The 16919-nt window shown below is 43.9% G+C and overlaps 2 protein-coding genes across 8 annotated transcripts in view; one reads left to right on the top strand and one right to left on the bottom strand.

Annotated features, from left to right (window-relative positions):
- pals2a (protein associated with LIN7 2, MAGUK family member a) overlaps window positions 1-10250 on the top strand; it is a 30892-nt gene extending 20642 nt beyond the window's left edge. For 4 of the 6 annotated variants that reach the window (XM_042107258.1, XM_042107261.1, XM_042107260.1 and 1 more), the window contains 6 exons: window positions 20-116; window positions 347-421; window positions 642-803; window positions 2782-2984; window positions 3117-3245; window positions 9046-10250. In XM_042107258.1, the coding sequence (XP_041963192.1) occupies window positions 20-116; window positions 347-421; window positions 642-803; window positions 2782-2984; window positions 3117-3245; window positions 9046-9222 (843 nt within the window). In that variant the 3' untranslated portion in view covers window positions 9223-10250. The remainder of the gene's footprint in view (window positions 1-19; window positions 117-346; window positions 422-641; window positions 804-2781; window positions 2985-3116; window positions 3246-9045) is intronic. The other 2 variants (XM_042107259.1, XM_042107262.1) reach the window with 1 other exon arrangement.
- Window positions 10251-11789: 1539 nt separating this feature from the next.
- Window positions 11790-16919, bottom strand: part of gsdmeb (gasdermin Eb) — a 10437-nt gene continuing 5307 nt past the window's right edge. For both annotated transcript variants that reach the window (XM_042107264.1, XM_042107265.1), the window contains 4 exons: window positions 15830-15957; window positions 15433-15589; window positions 13713-13786; window positions 11790-12114 (listed from right to left, as the gene is read on the bottom strand). In XM_042107264.1, the coding sequence (XP_041963198.1) occupies window positions 11893-12114; window positions 13713-13786; window positions 15433-15589; window positions 15830-15957 (581 nt within the window). In that variant the 3' untranslated portion in view covers window positions 11790-11892. The remainder of the gene's footprint in view (window positions 12115-13712; window positions 13787-15432; window positions 15590-15829; window positions 15958-16919) is intronic.

Here is a 16919-nt window from a genome sequence, read left to right as displayed (position 1 = left end):
ATTTGCCTGTCTGTCTCAGGCGTGTAATGTGGTTGGCGGAGCCACAGGCCTCATTCCCAGCCAGTTCCTGGAGGAGAAGAGGAAGGCGTTTGTCAGGAGAGACCTGGATGGATCAGGTACGCACGCTCACACACACACACACACACACACACACACACACACATATACACACACACATACACACACACGCAGACATAAAAATACACGCACACACACACACGTGCGCTCACATGCGCAGATGTACACACACACACCCTTGAGTGTCCTGGTTGTGGAAACATGGTGTTGAGCTCCCTCTTCTGGCTGCTACCGATGTTAACTTTGTGTGTGTGTGTGTGTTTGCAAGCAGGGGTCTTATGTGGTACCATACCTGGTAAGAAGAAGAAAAAGAAGTTAATGTACCTCACAGCTAAGAATGCAGGTAAGCACTCACCTAGACACACAGCACAACCTCACACACACACACACACACACACACACACACACACACACACTGCTACATCAGCAAGGACGCAGAGAGATTAGCAACATGACGTTAACCTTAGGGATTTCTTTGTGTGTGTGTGTGCCTGTGTCCGTGTGTGTGCGCATATGTGCGTGCGTGCGTCCGTGTGTGTGTGTGTGTGCGTGTGTGCGTGCAGAGTTTGACAGGCATGAGCTGCAGATCTATGAGGAGGTGGCACGAATGCCTCCGTTCCAGAGGAAGACTCTGGTTCTGATTGGTGCTCAGGGGGTCGGACGACGAAGCCTCAAGAACCGCCTGATCGTGCTGAACCCGCTCCGCTACGGAACCACAGTACCCTGTACGTAACACACATAAATTGTGATGCTGAGCCCGCTCCGCTATGTCAAATACACTCTGGGCCAGATGTACTAACGCTTTTGCGCCCATTTCATATTTCGTATTTGTTTCGCAATGTGCGTGTAAAATCATTGCGAGGTATGTACAAACAGGCCGCAATGATGTAAAAGCGCAAACTGCCTGTCGTGGGAGCTGAAAGTGGCAGATTGCGATTGTCATGTCATGCATATGCATTCATGGGAGGATCCAGGGGAAAGTGGGAGTTTAGCGTAAAAAGATGGGAGGGGAAGAGTAAAGAGCGCCTAGTTATGTATTCCGCGGTATGTACAAAGACTGCTCCTGAAAGCGCACGTCTCTTCTGCGCCTAAATACTTCCGCCTTGTAAAAGCAGGTGTTAATCCAAATTGCAGTTCAATGCGTCAATAAGAGAACCTTTCAAAGACAACAGAATCGCTATTTAGAACACCAGTTTTTGTAGTGAAAGTATTTGTACTACCAAAAGCAACCTTAACTTTCGTTGGCCTTTCGAATGTCTTACTTTCACTTTCACGTCATTCACTTAAACTTTCCTACTTGCTAGATTTGACCAATCTTCCATAGCCTACATGCACAAGTAGTTTGAGTAGAACTGATCTTCATTATTTCCCTGCTTGTTTACATCTTATCATGTATGGTATTATTTCATGATCGCTAAACGGTTGATTCTTTTTAATGTTGTCATCAGTTAACTTCATTCAACTGCGCTTGTATGTAGGCGCTGCCATTCAGTTGTGGACGTTCGTAAATTGCGTTTATGGGCGGAGAAAGGCAGAGAAAGGCGCAGTTTACACTAAGGATTGAACAATTGATATATATGACGGAAACTTGGGTCTGACAGCGTTCGCAATCTGTGGTGTGTCCTTGGCGCTGATAACGCTACTTTTGCAAATGTACGTACATCTGGCCCTCAGTGTTAAAGACGGACTTCACCACCTGCTGGCTTGTCTGCTACCTTATAATGTTCTGATACATTAGTCTGGCAGCCAAATGCCATAATTTAGGTGAACCTGGTTTTGTCGGTTAAAGATTTTTTTTTTTTTGCTGTTTCTTGTTGCCAAGGGGTAACTCAATAAGATTAGAGAGGGTGCCCGATGATGTCCCTTGGGAAATTCTCGATATTAAGCCTTTCTTGTCCAATGTGTTGAATATAAGGCGAGGCACCACAGGTGAATAGGGTAAAAAAATAACTAGCAGATATCACTATAAAACTCCCCCAGTTGATTACTTACATTAATGTGGAAAAAATGTATTACAAGTTATCTGTAATATAAAGTTTAAATATGCAAATAAGTCATCGTCTAATTAAATATGTGCTGATTTGCATAAACTAAAAAAAAAAAAGAAAAATCTGAACATTAGATGAAGCCAGGTTCAAAATGACTTTTTCATTGTGTTGACATATTAGATGAAAAGTATTTTACTCAGGGAATTTTGGATATCTCTTTTAGTTATTCCATAAATCAGAAAATACTGCCAATAGATTTAAAAAATACATTTTTACAAATACGCTATGTTCATGCTAGTTCAGAACATATGCCAATACGCTACGCTCATGCTAGTTCAGAATATGTGCTAATACTCTACGCCAAAGCTAGTTCAGAATATATGCTAATACTCTACGCTCATGCTACTTCAGAATATATGCTAATACTCTACTCATGCTAGTTCAGAAAATAGGCCAATACTCGACGCCCATGCTAGTTCAGCTACATCTCAAGCTTTTGATGTGTATTACCTGATGAAAGCACATCTCTCAAGTGAAAAGTTGACAAACACATTTTCAAATGTGAATTTTGATTCAAACGTAAGACTGACAAATAGGGTGCTTCAGATGGACACACAAGAGCCAATCATAGGCACAAATCCAGCAGCTCACCTTCTCCGTTACGTTGGACATGTTCTCTCCATATATTGACCCCATGACCCCACGGTCTCCATAGTTACATCACGGCCGCCCCGGGGCGAGGAGAGCGACGGCCAATCATACTGCTTCGTGAACCGGCCGGAGATGGAACAGGACATCAAGGGCGGACGCTACCTGGAACACGGCGAGTACGATGGCAACCTGTACGGAACCAAGATCCAGTCCATCCACCAGGTGGTCAACACCGGACGCACCTGTATCCTCGACGTCAACCCACAGGTGTGTTTGTGTGTGAGAGAGAGACTGCACAAGCACATACACTCATATTTTTTTTAAGTGTGTATGTGTCTGTGTAAGAGTTCATGCAATCGATGATCGAGCTGATCATTTCCTTTGTGTGTGTGTGTGTAGGCTCTGAAGGTACTGAAGACAGCAGAGTTCATGCCATTTGTGGTGTTCATCGCGGCTCCTCAACTGGACACACTCAGGGCCATGCACAAGGCTGTGGTGGACGCAGGAATCACCAGTAAACAGCTCACGGTACACACACACACACACACACACACACACACACACACACACACACACACACACACACACACACACACACACACTCTCAGGGCCATGCACAACGCTGTGGTGGACACAGGGCTTAAAGTACCATACCGTCGTGTCGCGGCTGTGAGGAACATTTCCTTAGGGAAAAAAAAAAAAGGAAATCATCATAGACGAGGGTCATCATTTTCGTTGTTCGAGATATCGCTCTGAGTTCACCTACAAATGGCAGCTCTTGCTTTCAACCTAACAAATGTGTTTAGCCAATCAAAAGCAGAGTAGGGCGGGACTTGGCCGCATGTTCTTGTAGGAAGAGAAGACATCTACATCTAAGGGCAGCCGTGGCCTACTGGTTAGCGCTTCGGACTTTTAACCGGAGGGTTGCCGGTTCGAACCCCGACCAGTAGGCACGGCTGAAGTGCCCTTGAGCAAGGCACCTAACCCCTCACTGCTCCCCAAGCACCGCTGTTGTTGCAGGCAGCTCACTGCGCAGGGATTAGTGTGTGCTTCACCTCACTGTGTGTTCACTGTGTGCTAAGTGTGTTTCACTAATTCACGGATTGGGATAAATGCAGAGACCAAATTTCCCTCACGGGATCAAAAGAGTATATATACTTATACTATATATACATCCAGTTTGAGGAGAGTGCGATATTAGCCTACTTGATGGCAGTGGAGCATAAAGTGCTTCTGTCACTCGCCTGATAACAGTATGCCCAGTAAAAAGAATCTACCAAAATTAATGTTACCAATTACTACCCTTGAAAGGTAGTAAAAGGTAACAAACGCAATTTGACTTGGTAGTAAATTTTTCTTTTCGCTTAATATTTGTTTTAACTTCATCTAGCCTAATTGAAAAATATCTGTGCTAACAGGACCTGAGTGAGTCGGAGTTGATAGCAATGACGTAGAAGTAAACTGTGTAGAGTTCCGTAGTTGACAGCCTATCAGCGACACCAACAACATTTTCGCCTTTTTGCCTCAGTTGATATTACAGGGATGCAAACAGCGCACTTTTTGGCGCCTCCTTCACGTTAGTTTGGGCGACATATATGAATCGTGCAGATCTGAAGAGTTTTTTAGGGGTGGGGGATGCAGGGATGCTTTTTGGCGACTCGCTTTTTCACGTCATCTAGGCCCTACCGCAGGCTACCAGAGGAACCAGAGCAGCGTTTATCATATGGGCCTGCTGGTCAAATGTCCGGTGCTTCTGTCACTCATCTGATACTATTTATGTATAAGCGGTAGATGTAGGCTAGCCTATCACTCTGATAGCAGCTAAGAAAATATAGGCTACACTCACTCCGTTAGGCTCTCTCAGTTCGCACTAGGCTACTTCAGCTGGAAGTTTTAACAACTGTGGACTTGACTAGTGTGTAAGCATTCGTTCAGCTGACGGTGGCGCTGCCATCTGACTGTGATCATCCAGAACCGTACAATAATGAAATTATTCCATCTAAGCCCATCAGTAACAAAGTTCAAACTAGTCACTGACATGGTAACCGACAACATTTGTTTTAATGTAACCTACACCTAGTATCTAATGATACGTGGGAATTGCAAGAAAACGAGTGAAAACAATTCCTTACTTTAACCACGCAAGTGCGTGTGTCATTTATTAAAACAGTAGAAAAACTGAATCAAAGACTGCGCTGTCCATCAATAAAACAGCATAGAGTTAAAGGAAAATTCCGGTATTTAGCACTTTGAGTCCCTTTTCTGGTTTGTTTTGGATGAACTAGAGTTGCACCGAATTTTTGACAATTGGTCCTGTCTCGACTTTTCTGACTCGTTTTGAATCGCCTTTACTGCTTCAGAGTGGCTGCAACAGGCATGCACAAACATGTCCTAAAACAACCCTTAACGTTCGTTTTCAAAACTGCAACTCACCGAGTGGTTAGTTTCCTTTAAAACGTAATTTAAAGTCCCAGACATTTCAAGGGACAGCGATCACTCAAGACATAGGCCCACACCACAACTGAGTGATGAACATGAAATGCTTTGAATAGCCTACAAAACACTGCATTTAGATGACAACTGTGTGAAGAACCTCATAAAAGGAACAGCTATGGAGCTAAATTTGTCTCAATAATATTTGTATATGCGCAGAGAGAGGGGGATCCACAAATATTTCTTGATTTGCATGTGTGTTTTGATATCTACAAATAAAAAAATCATATTCAGTGTTCCCCCTACAATGTATTCATCAGCGGCGCAGCGCCGCTCTTGGAATTCAAGCGCCACTGCAAAAAAAGTTGGCTAATTAAAAAAAAAAAAAAAAACATGCAAGTGAACTTCAGGAACAGCTGCCGTTCGTTCAGGTTTGATGTCAACAAATAATAGTAGGCTAACGTTGAAGGCGCAGTCAGGGATTCCACAGATCATGCTTGTTTGTGTTTATGTTTAAGTTTATTAGCAGATGCAATTTTGTGCAAAAAAACGTAGCCTACATTATGTTAACCAAGGAACCAAATTAAACACGCCAGCGAGGTAGCTCCCCCCTACCTTCAGTAGCCTATTCCCAGATAAATTCCACGCATTGCTTCGTTTTTGTTTGTGATACAGGCAATGCTTTCAAGCCCTGTGTTGCTAAAATACCTAGGCTGTGAAACTAAGGTCTAGCTAGCCTATTGGTGGGTTTAATTGAATTTGAGTAATAGGATACGCAACCATTTACATCTGGAGATAGTTTGTAATTCCTGTAGCGCTCACCAAAGCTTTTTGAGCATTTATTTTACCAAATGACATGGAAAACATAATTAATTTCATCCACATATTCTTATGCACCATGCACAACAACGCTACTAAATTAGCTTAAAACCGTGAGAATCAAGCAAGCCCCACTGGCCGTCACACCCTTAAAGTGACAGGCACTCAATTCGACTTGCATAGCATCAATACAGTGTAATGACATGAAAGAGAAGTCTATATAGTTTATACAGTGCTGTGCAAAAGTTAATTAAAAAAAAATAGGACATCAATTATTTTTGAATGCATCATAAATAATTCTAATTAGTAATAGTTTGTACAGTGGCCTACAGTGTACAGTTGTACAGTGGCTAATTACTAATAATGTAAATGAAAAAGGTGAAAGAAAAACATGAATAATCCTGTTCAAGTACTGCAATAATCATGCTTTGTAAATGCTTGTCTTGATGGTTATGTCATAATTTGTAACACTCAATCTGAAAAAATCCACCAGAAGTCACCATTTAAGGAGTCATTTTTTCAACATTTTCTTTTTTTTGGGGGGGGGGGGGGGGGGGTGTTCCTACGATCAACAGTACCGCTGCTGAAAAATTTTCTAGGGGAAACACTGATATTTGTAACTCGTATATTGATTTTTTACAAATATAGATGTGCATTTGTAAATAAAATGGCATTTGTAAAACCGAAAATTTCATTTGTGAAATGTGATTCTGCATTTGTGGATCACCAGCACACACATTCATCGCTTTCCAAAGTTACGTGTTTTTGAGACGTTCTTCACATGAAAGTCACACAAATCCACACGTAAATAGGCCTACTTTCACAAAGAAATCGCAATCCGTGTTTTGACATCCACAAATAAAAAAAATCATATTTGTAACTTGTAAATTGGTTTTCACAATTGTAGATGTGTATTTGTAAATGAAATGGCATTTGAGCAAAGAATCTTTTGGTTATGAGTCCCATAGTACAACACTGCCATCTACTGGATTAGAAAGTGTCAGCAGGCTACTTGTGGATCTGAGTGGCTTCTCTGCCGCAAAGTTTGTCTCAAAAATACGTGATCCACAAATGCTGATCCACAAATGTGAAAACGAAAACTGTGTGTGCTGGTGATCCACAAATGCAAAATTAGATTTCACAAAGGCAATTTTCAGTTTTACAAATGCCATTTCATTTACAAATACACATCTACAATTGTGAAAAACAATTTACAAGTTACAAATTTGATGTCAAAACACAAATTGAAGTCAAGAAATATTTGTGGATGTCGCCATCTACTGGATTGCGATTTCTTTGAAAGTAGGCCTATTTACGTGTGGATTTGTGTGACTTCATGTGAAGAACGTCTCAAAAACACGTAACTTTGGAAAGCGATGAATGCGTGTGCTGGTGATCCACAAATGCAGAATCACATTTCACAAATGAAATTTTCGGTTTTACAAATGCCATTTTATTTACAAATGCACATCTATATTTGTAAAAATCAATATACGAGTTACAAATATGATTTTTTTTATTTGTAGATATCAAAACACACATGCAAATCAAGAAATATTTGTGGATCCCCCTCTCTCTGCGCATATACAAATATTATTGAGACAAATTTAGCTCCATAGCTGTTCCTTTTATGAGAACAATTTAACTGACTGTTCAAGTTTACATAGGCTATTGAATGCTTAAATGTGAATATTATTGAGACAAATTTAGCTCCATAAACAGCAGGCCTACAAAATATTTCAAATAGGCTAGTTTTATTGCAGTGACAGAAAACTTATACTGCAACATATGAGTTTAAACCAGCGTTTCTCAACCTTTGGGTCGCGACCCAAATTTTGGTCGCATGATGTTCTGAAAGGGTCGCGGACTGAATTCGGATTTTGTTTTTCTTTTTCTAAAGAACAAGTACAGAAACAAACTGAATGTCGAACATTATCTTCGGATCGCACGGTCTTTAATCACCCCACATTTTGATAGACTTATGAAAGGGAGACAGCCCCAGATCTCTCATTGAGAAATTGATAGCCTAACATAGTCCATCATGTTATTGTTTATTGATAGGCCTACTAATAGTAAAACAGAATCCCAATGTGTAGTCATTAGGCTATTAAATGTTCATATATTCGAATGTGTAATCATATTTTTTTTCTAAAACAAAATGAATGAATGAGTGCTGTTAATTTGCTATTGGGTCACAATTGAGTTGGTATATTCAAATTTGGGTCGCAGGGGGGAAAAGGTTGAGAACCACTGGTTTAAACCATGTTAAATTTGAAAGCATCTACAGCATCTGTCACCTACTTGATTCCACAGTCAATGTTTAGTATTTTGCTTATAATTTAGCCTATAATATTGGCATTTGAATCCATGAAAATTAACCAAAATCTATCATTTCCTATCGGCAACAGACCCCAGTCAGTGGTGTTTTTCACCACACATGTTTGGTTTTTAAGTGTCATTTGTTTTTAAGAAGTGCCAAGGTTATTATTCACCTTATTAGGGCTAAGGGCTATGGTTAGGATAACTCAAGGGCTCGGGTTAAGGTAAGGACAACTGAAACTCAACTCGACACTACAAAAAAACATTGTCGTTGACAATGACATCTTAATGATCACAATTAGAAATTGTTAGTGTACCTAATGTTTATGATGTACAGTATACCTTTATAGTAAGTAGTAAGTGGTGCTTTGCATGGGGCTGCTGCTTGATGTCGTGTTGGTAGTAAAAAATATTGTGGAGGTAGTAAAAAGTAGTAAATTCAACTCTATGATGGTGCGGAGTCAGAAGATAAAACGGGCTACTAGTTAACGGGGCAGCCGTGGTCTACTGGTTAGGGCTTCAGACTTGTAACTGGAGGGTTGCCGGTTCGAACCCCAACCAGTAGGAATGGCTGAAGTGCCCTTGAGCAAGGCCCTTGAGCAACCATTACTATAATGCTTAATGTTCAACTTTATTTGAAACTATTACTTTCCACTAATACTGTAAGTCACTTTGGCGTCGTAATAACCATAATTTATTACCATATTCTGCATTCTAAAGAGCAATGGATGTGTCTTTTCCTGTCCCCCCCCCCCAGGAGACGGATCTGAAGAAGACGGTGGACGAGAGTTCTCGGATCCGCCGCGCGTACAGCCACTACTTTGACCTCACCATCGTCAACGACAACTTGGACCGGGCCTTCGACGCTCTGCAGGCGGCGGTGGAACGCCTCAGTTCTGAACCCCAGTGGGTTCCCGTCAGCTGGGTCTTCTGAGGGTTCCGCGTTGCGTTCCGTTTGGGTTTGCTGGACCGGGGCGTGGTTCTGATGCCGCGGAAGGACAGAGAGGGCTCTGATTGGCTCATATCATTGAGGGGGTGTGTCTGGAGACCACATGCTCTGCCTTCTCCACACTATGCAAACTTTGAGCGAAGACTGCTGAGCATAAGGGAAAAGTGTGTGTGTGTGTGTGTATGGTTGAGCGAAGACTGCTGAGCATAAGGGAAAACTGTGTGTGTGTGTGAGCTGTCTGATAATTTATTAATGTTTTTGTAACTTTATACAAACATAATTCTATGCATATTCATGAGAACGTGTTGGAGGAGGGTGTGTGTGTGTGTGTGTGTGTGTGTGTGTGTGTGTGTGTGTGTGTTCAGAGGCTACTGCTTTAAGAAAGTTCTGCCTCAGTTTTAAAGGGAAGATGGTATGTGTGAGGCTGGGAGAGTGTGTGTGTGTGTGTGTGTGTTAGAGTATGTACTGCAGGTGTGTGTGTGGACAGTGTCCTCTCCATTAGGGCTTTTCCACCATAAGGGGATCACATAGAAACCAAACACATATAAAGGAACACGTCTGTGCAGCTGGAACAGCTGTGTGTGTAAAATACGTAGGTACTCCTAAACTAAACGTTGGGCTCTGATGGCACACTGCAGTCATATACAGTAATGAACACGAGACATTTTACTGGTGCAGTGTGTGTGTGTGTGTGTGTGTGTGTGTATGTGTGTGAGGGAGAATATTATGTATGCATGAGTCTGAATGTGTTAACATCTGGTGTGTGTGTGTGTGTGTGTGTGTACGTACATGAACCTGTCTGTGTCTACTTCTGTGTGTTTTGTGTGTGTGTGTCAGAGAGAGAGATTCATTCCCAGCAGTCACAACTTATCTAGGTTCACACACACATCAGTCATATGACTTTCCATCTCTGAAGAGGAGTGTGTGTGTGTGTGTGTGTACGTACGTACGTACTTGTACACACATATACACACATGTTAGGTAAAGTCTAATAAAGTTATGTCTTTCTAAAACACCTGTTTCACTTCTGTTGAACTTGTGTGTGATTTTTCTGACTTATGTGTGAGTAATGTTTACTGTATGTATGACTGTGTGTGTGTGAGTAATGTATACTGTACATATGAGTGTGTGGGTGAGGTTTAAGGTGTGATTTTTAAACTTGTGAGTGTGTGTGAGGTTTAAGGTGTGATTTCTAAACTTGTGAGTGTGTGTGTGAGGTTAAGGTGTTGTCAGTGACCCTGTGCTAGAATGGCATTAATCACATTCAGATACCAAATCTGTCATGAGATTTAATTTGTTTAATAGAAATTACAAAAAACGGCTTAGAGGAAGACACACTTAATCGACAAGTTGGACTTAAACACAGCTGGGATTAAATTGCATTTAAAAAAGATAAAAACAAACATTTCATGTCGTTCTGTAGCAAAACATTAACAGACCTCTACTGTAAATGACACCAGTGTTCCGCAAATGTCCACGTGAGTCTGAGGAAATCTGGAAGTTTGTGTGTGTGTGTGTGTGCTGTTTCTCAAAGTTGAGGATCCTCGAATCCGTGCTTGGTAGAACTGAGCCCTGCAGAGTCCAATCCTTCAAAGACGAGGCTTCTTTAGCATTTGGAAAGCGCTCAATGGAACAGACTAGCGAGTGTGCAGGAAGCAGCAGGTGTGCGTTATTGAAAATGATTCCTCCTGCCCGCTTCTTTTAGAGAAACAATGAATGCACCACCGTCATTTTTAAATTCTCCATAAATGTGCGCACAGGATTGTGGGTGTTCCAAGCACCCAGACGATACACACATGTATCCTTTAAAATTTGTCAAAACGAAGGACCTCGGCCTTGGTAGACTTTGATGGATGCTTGACTTTGGAACAGTACTTCGCCGACACTTGATATAACATCCTTCAAATAGCAGCCTTGGCTTTGAGAAACAGCCTGTGTGTCTTTAGTGAGGAGTGTGAATATCTGTGGTGTGTGTGTGTGTGTGTATGTCAGTGCTGATGGTCTCCTCTGAGGAGTGTGTGTGTGTGTGTGGTAAACACAGTGACATAAAGGCAGTAAATCAGCTTGGCTCATTAAAATAATCAATAAAAAAATCATTTAACAACATTATTGGTGCACCACTGGCATTCAAGAGCACAGTCAAGGTCAAGGTAACTTTCAGTCCACACGCACACACACCCTGTGGTCTGCTGCCGGCCTTTTCAACAGTAGAGGGTAATGTTGAAGTTTCTGCAGCCACCACTAGGGGAGCCCATAATATCCAATCTGCATTTGTGCTCTTAACCCTTACTGAGTGGGGTGTGTGTGTGAGAGACAGCACCATTAGGCAGACTGCAGCACTCCTCTGAGTGGTGTGTGTGTGTGTGAGAGAGGTCAGACTGCAGTACTCCTCTGAGTGGTGTGTGTGTGTGTGTGTGAGAGAGAGGTCAGACTGCAGCACTCCTCTGAGTGGTGTGTGTGTGTGTGTGAGAGGGCAGACTGCAGCACTCCTCTGAGTGGTGTGTGTGTGTGTGTGTTTCCCATACTCCTCTCCTGTCTGCTCCTCTTCTCCTTTTCCATCCCTCTCTCCTATTCCACTTCCCTATCCTTCCATCATCCTTCCATCTTTCTTTCTCTCCTCTGCTCCTCCTCTTCTCTGCCCTTCTTTTCTTCCCCTCACTTGTTCTCTCCCAAAGCAGCCAATCCTGTGACTGCGATTCCCATAACCAATGGGAGGCATCCTGTCAAGGCCCCGCCCTCTGCCTTCACAGTCTCCGCCTCTCTGTGCAGATTGACGCCTGAGGCGGCGAATAGACACTGCACCTGCGGGAAGATCGCCTCCTGAGCCAGGACGGGGTCCACTGGAGAACACGCCCCCTCGGACGCCAACCTTCGCACCTGAGTGGACAGACAACACAGACAGAAGAGTGTGTAAGGAGACACACACACACACACACACACACACACACACACACACAGCACCTGAGTGGACAAACAGAAGAGTCTGTGTGTGTGTGTGTGGCTCTATACAGACTCTTCTGTCTGTCCACTCAGGTGTTGAGGTTGGTGTGTGTGTGTGTGGCTCTTTACACACACACACGTGCGCGCCAACCTCAGCACCTGAGTAGACAGACAACATAGACAGATGAGTGTGTAAAGAGCCACACACACACATCCCAACCATAGCACCTGAGTGGACAGAAGTCTCAGACAGAAGAGTGTGTAAGGAGCCACACACACACAAATTTAATTCCCACATGCTTTCATTAATAGGTACAGTGTGTGTGTGTGTGAGTGCATGTGATGTGTGTCCGTGCCTGTGCGTGCACATGCGTGTGTGTGTATGGGCCGGCGGAAGGCAATCCTGTGCCCTGGGCATAGGAATATGTCGCCCCCATGTTCATAGACTGTGTGCTACCTTATCCTTCCCAGAAGCCCCTGCTGCAGCGTGCAGATTCTGGATTCTTCGGTTCTGGACTCAGTGTGTGGGGGAGCCTAACATGGCTACTTTCTAGCGCTACTGGCCCGCACAGAAAAATAATAACATTTTGTGGGACAATTGCGACCAGGCCTCACGGAAAAAACGGTAGCCTGCAATTAAGCAATTAGGCTCTCTAGTAATATAAACATATCATTACAGGCTATTATACAGAAATGGGACCATCATATTACCTTAACACTTTATAACCTGTGCACTTTTCTGTATTCTGCAGCCCTAGGTTTTGAATGTCTCATTCATGACCGTTATTTAACCGATATCACTGAAAATGAATTACTTGGTGCTCCAGCATAAACCGTCTATGTCATTATTTGACAATCAATGGATTTTCAATGTTGTAGCCTATAGCCCGCCACTCTGCGCCACCCCTGGTGGTCTGGCGCCCTGGGCAATTTCCCAGCATGCCCATGCCTTCTGCCGGCCCTGGTGTGTAGTACAGACAGTGCATAGACCTCACTCCCCGATACCTTAAGACATGTACTAGCGACAGATACTAAGGGTTTCATTCCCTGACTTTACTTATTCAACTGGCTGACGCTTTCATCCAAAGCCACTTACATACATCAATTAATAGTCTGCCCAGAGCAACTCAGGGTTAAGAGCCGTGCTCAAGGGCGCAACGGTGGCAGCCAGGAATCAAACCCACAACTGTTCTGGCTACCACATGCTAGCGTGGCTCCTTAGCCACCACACTACCGCATGCTAGCCCGGCTCCTTAACCACCACACTACAGTACCGCATGCTAACCCGCTCCTTACTGCATGCTAGCCCGGCTCCTTAGCCACCACACTACAGTACCGCATGCTAACCCGCTCCTTACTGCATGCTAGCCCGGCTCCTTAGCCACCACACTACTGCCGGTTTAGCCTGCTTACTACAATGCCCCTGCCTTCCATTCTTCTTGCACTCACATCACACAATGACTCACTTCACTTTCTCTCACTCACACTCTCTCTCTCACACTCACTCACTCGCACATGCACGCATACACACTCACCAGTCGCTGTAAAGCCTGCAGGACAGGAGGGGTACAGCAGGAAGATAGAGCAGTCAGCCCCTCATCGGACATTTCTGCAGAAAATACATTTACACATTAACACACTCATAACACACTTGGACTTAATAACACATATGTCACATTTACACTATGAATAACACATCTCATCTACACTATTGTCTATGTGACATCTCTCATTAAGTATCTGAGTGTTTTCGCCGTGAGTTCAGTTGTGATGCAGGACTGTGCAGTCGTGAATAACAAGAGTACTGAGTCTGATGTTTCGCCACACTATTTGAGGTAAACGAGCACGGTGGTGTCTCGTAAGGAACCAATTTGTGTTCCATAGGTCTTGGAATTGTTTTCTGAGTGTGTTTAGAGGTCGAGCTTAAATGCTTGAGCTTAAATGCTTGCCCCCAAAGGTTAGCTAATTTCGAAGCGCTGCAGCAAGGGCAGAGCTCTGGTTTGATAGAATCAATTTTTGTCGGGTTTTTTGCTTTCCAACACACGGAGACCCTAACGAAAAACGATTTTGAAGTTAAAAATGTCCGGATTTCTTCTTTAATAAGAACATTCTGTGAGGCCAGTACAGTTACTGATAAGTTAGAACGTTGCAATCAAAATAAAGTGGATTTTGCATTTCTGTGTTCTGTTTTATGTAACATATTTGAGATGCAGAGAAATAAAAGGCTCATCACAGAATTCATATCTTTGCAATGCGTTCCTCAAGACCTGTGCCCTGGAAATCTCAAGAGTTCTCGCGGGAGCACAATTATCCAATTTGTGTTATCCAATTTGCGTGCAGTGAGATTTTCAAATGCATGCTTGGTGTTGCCCCTCGAGTTGGACCATTACATTAGTTGTGGTGAGACCCTTAATCTTTCTAGATTTCCAGAGTCTGGATTTCCAGGCTACAAGACCTGTTGATAAGCGTATTGTACTGGACAGACCAGAAGCTATCCACCTCGTCATAATGCACCCTCATAATAGCAGTGTTGGCATGGCAACGCAAATAACTGAATAACCAATTGTTAACACTTACTCAAACATTTCAAATTATTCATATTCTCACCCCTAGTATGCAGATTAGTTTGGGGGCAGCTGTGGCCTACTGGTTAGTGCTTCGGACTTGCAACCGGAGGGTTGCCGGTTTGAACCCCGACCAGTAGGCCCGGCTGAAGTGCCCTTGAGCAAGGCACCTAACCCCTCACTGCTCCCCGAGCGCCGCTGTGGTTGCAGGCAGCTCACTGCGCCGGGATTAGTGTGTGCTTCACCTCACTGTGTGTTCACTGTGTGCTGAGTGTGTTTCACTAATTCACGGATTGGGATAAATGCAGAGACCAAATTTCCCTTACGGGATCAAAAGAGTATATATACTTATACAGATGAGTATGCTTGTTGTATGAGTATTGCCCTTTAGTATTTATATATCTTGGATTAATATATATATATATATATATATATACACACACACTCTTTTGATCCCGTGAGGGAAATTTAGTCTCTGCATTTATCCCAATCCGTGAATTAGTGAAACACATCGGGCGATCGGGGAGCAGTGAGGGGGACACTTGCTCAAGGACACTTCAGCCATTCCTACTGGTCAGTGTTCGAACCGGCAACCCTCCGGTTACAAGTCCGAAGGGCTAACCAGTAGGCCATGGCTGCCCCAATAATCCAGTCAGATTGAAATCTCGGATTAACAATCCCGGGGACTCACCGTCCAGCGCGCTGACCAGCAGATGTGTGGCGGAGAGGAGGGCTTGAGGAGCATCAGGCGGGAGCAGCTGCAGGACGGAGGTCACCTGGGCTTTCAGGGTTGGGGTTGGGTCCAGCAAGCGTAGGTCAAGGGTCACATTGCCACACCGGTCCTCTAGCTGAGAGACCAACCAAAGGGCTCAGACAGGGATTGTGTGTGTGTGTATTTTCTGTATCTGTATGTGAGTGTGTGTGTCATATTGGATTTTCTGTGTGTGTAAATTTCAGTGTGCAGAGTACATGTGTGTGCATATGTGTGCGTGTGTAAGAGAAAAAGCATGAGGGTGTATGTGTGTGCACCTGTGACGCATGAGTACGTGTGTGTGTGTGTGTGTGTGTGAGTGACGTGTGTGTCTCACCGCTTGCTCCAGACTGTCCAGTGCTGCCCGCTCCTTCATCAGCTCAGAGAGCCACTGAAGCAGTGTGGTCCTAGTGCCTGCTGGCTCACAGGCCAGAGGAGATAGCTGTCTGCTCTCTTCCTCTAGATCTGACACACACACACATAATATCAATGGACTTAGAGTTTAGAGTGTATGTAAATGGCACTTGGGGAATAGTCTGCTATTTCATGGCACAGATATAATATCAATGGCCTTCACATCCCTGCTCTCTACAACATGGGCCTTCACATCCCTGCTCTCTACAACATGGGCCTTCACATCCCCCTGCTCTCTACAACATGGGCCTTCACATCCCCCTGCTTTCTACAACATGGGCCTTCACATCCCCCTGCTCTCTCTCTACAACATGGGCCTTCACATCCCCCTGCTCTCTACAACATGGGCCTTCACATCCCTGGTCTTGGCTCAGGGCCTTCACAGTCGCTGCTCCACGCTTGTGGAATCTGGGCTCAAAACTCACCTGTACACTCTGGCCTTCTCTGCCCTCCAAATGTCCAACTTGCTACTGTATGCTTGCACATCTGTGTCTTGCTGTTTCTTGTGTGTACATATTTCTTATTTTAATGTTTTGGTTGCACTCTACATTCTACTTTTATTAGCACAACGCAGAACACACCACCACACCGCCATGGCAACAACACTGCCATGGAAACTAATATGACACCTGATACATGTGAAACTAGGCCAGGGTACAACAGGCAGACAACCCACAGGAGGTGTGTGTGTCTGTCTGTAAGCGTTTAACTGCACTGGAAGTACCCAGAGAAAACCACATCCTCGCACAAACACACACACTTCGGCCACATCCCCACGCACACACCCAATCCTCCTGCCCTGTAACCATACTCCATTTTATAACCATGGCCCCTTTTATCTGATCACACACTCACGCACACACTCTCTCCTGCTGCCGTCTAATATAGGGTCTAAGGGCCGCTGTGCCGGGAGAAGGGACTCCACCTCAGTATGCCAATCCACATTTGACATTTAATTTGCAAATCAATAGCAATATCTCGCCTCACAATTGCCTTTTATCTAGTGCATACAT

Source organism: Alosa sapidissima, chromosome 10 (genome assembly GCF_018492685.1).
Source record: "Alosa sapidissima isolate fAloSap1 chromosome 10, fAloSap1.pri, whole genome shotgun sequence".
In the NCBI taxonomy this organism is placed as follows: Eukaryota; Metazoa; Chordata; class Actinopteri; order Clupeiformes; family Clupeidae; genus Alosa; species Alosa sapidissima.
This window is presented reverse-complemented; position numbering and strand designations above follow the sequence as displayed.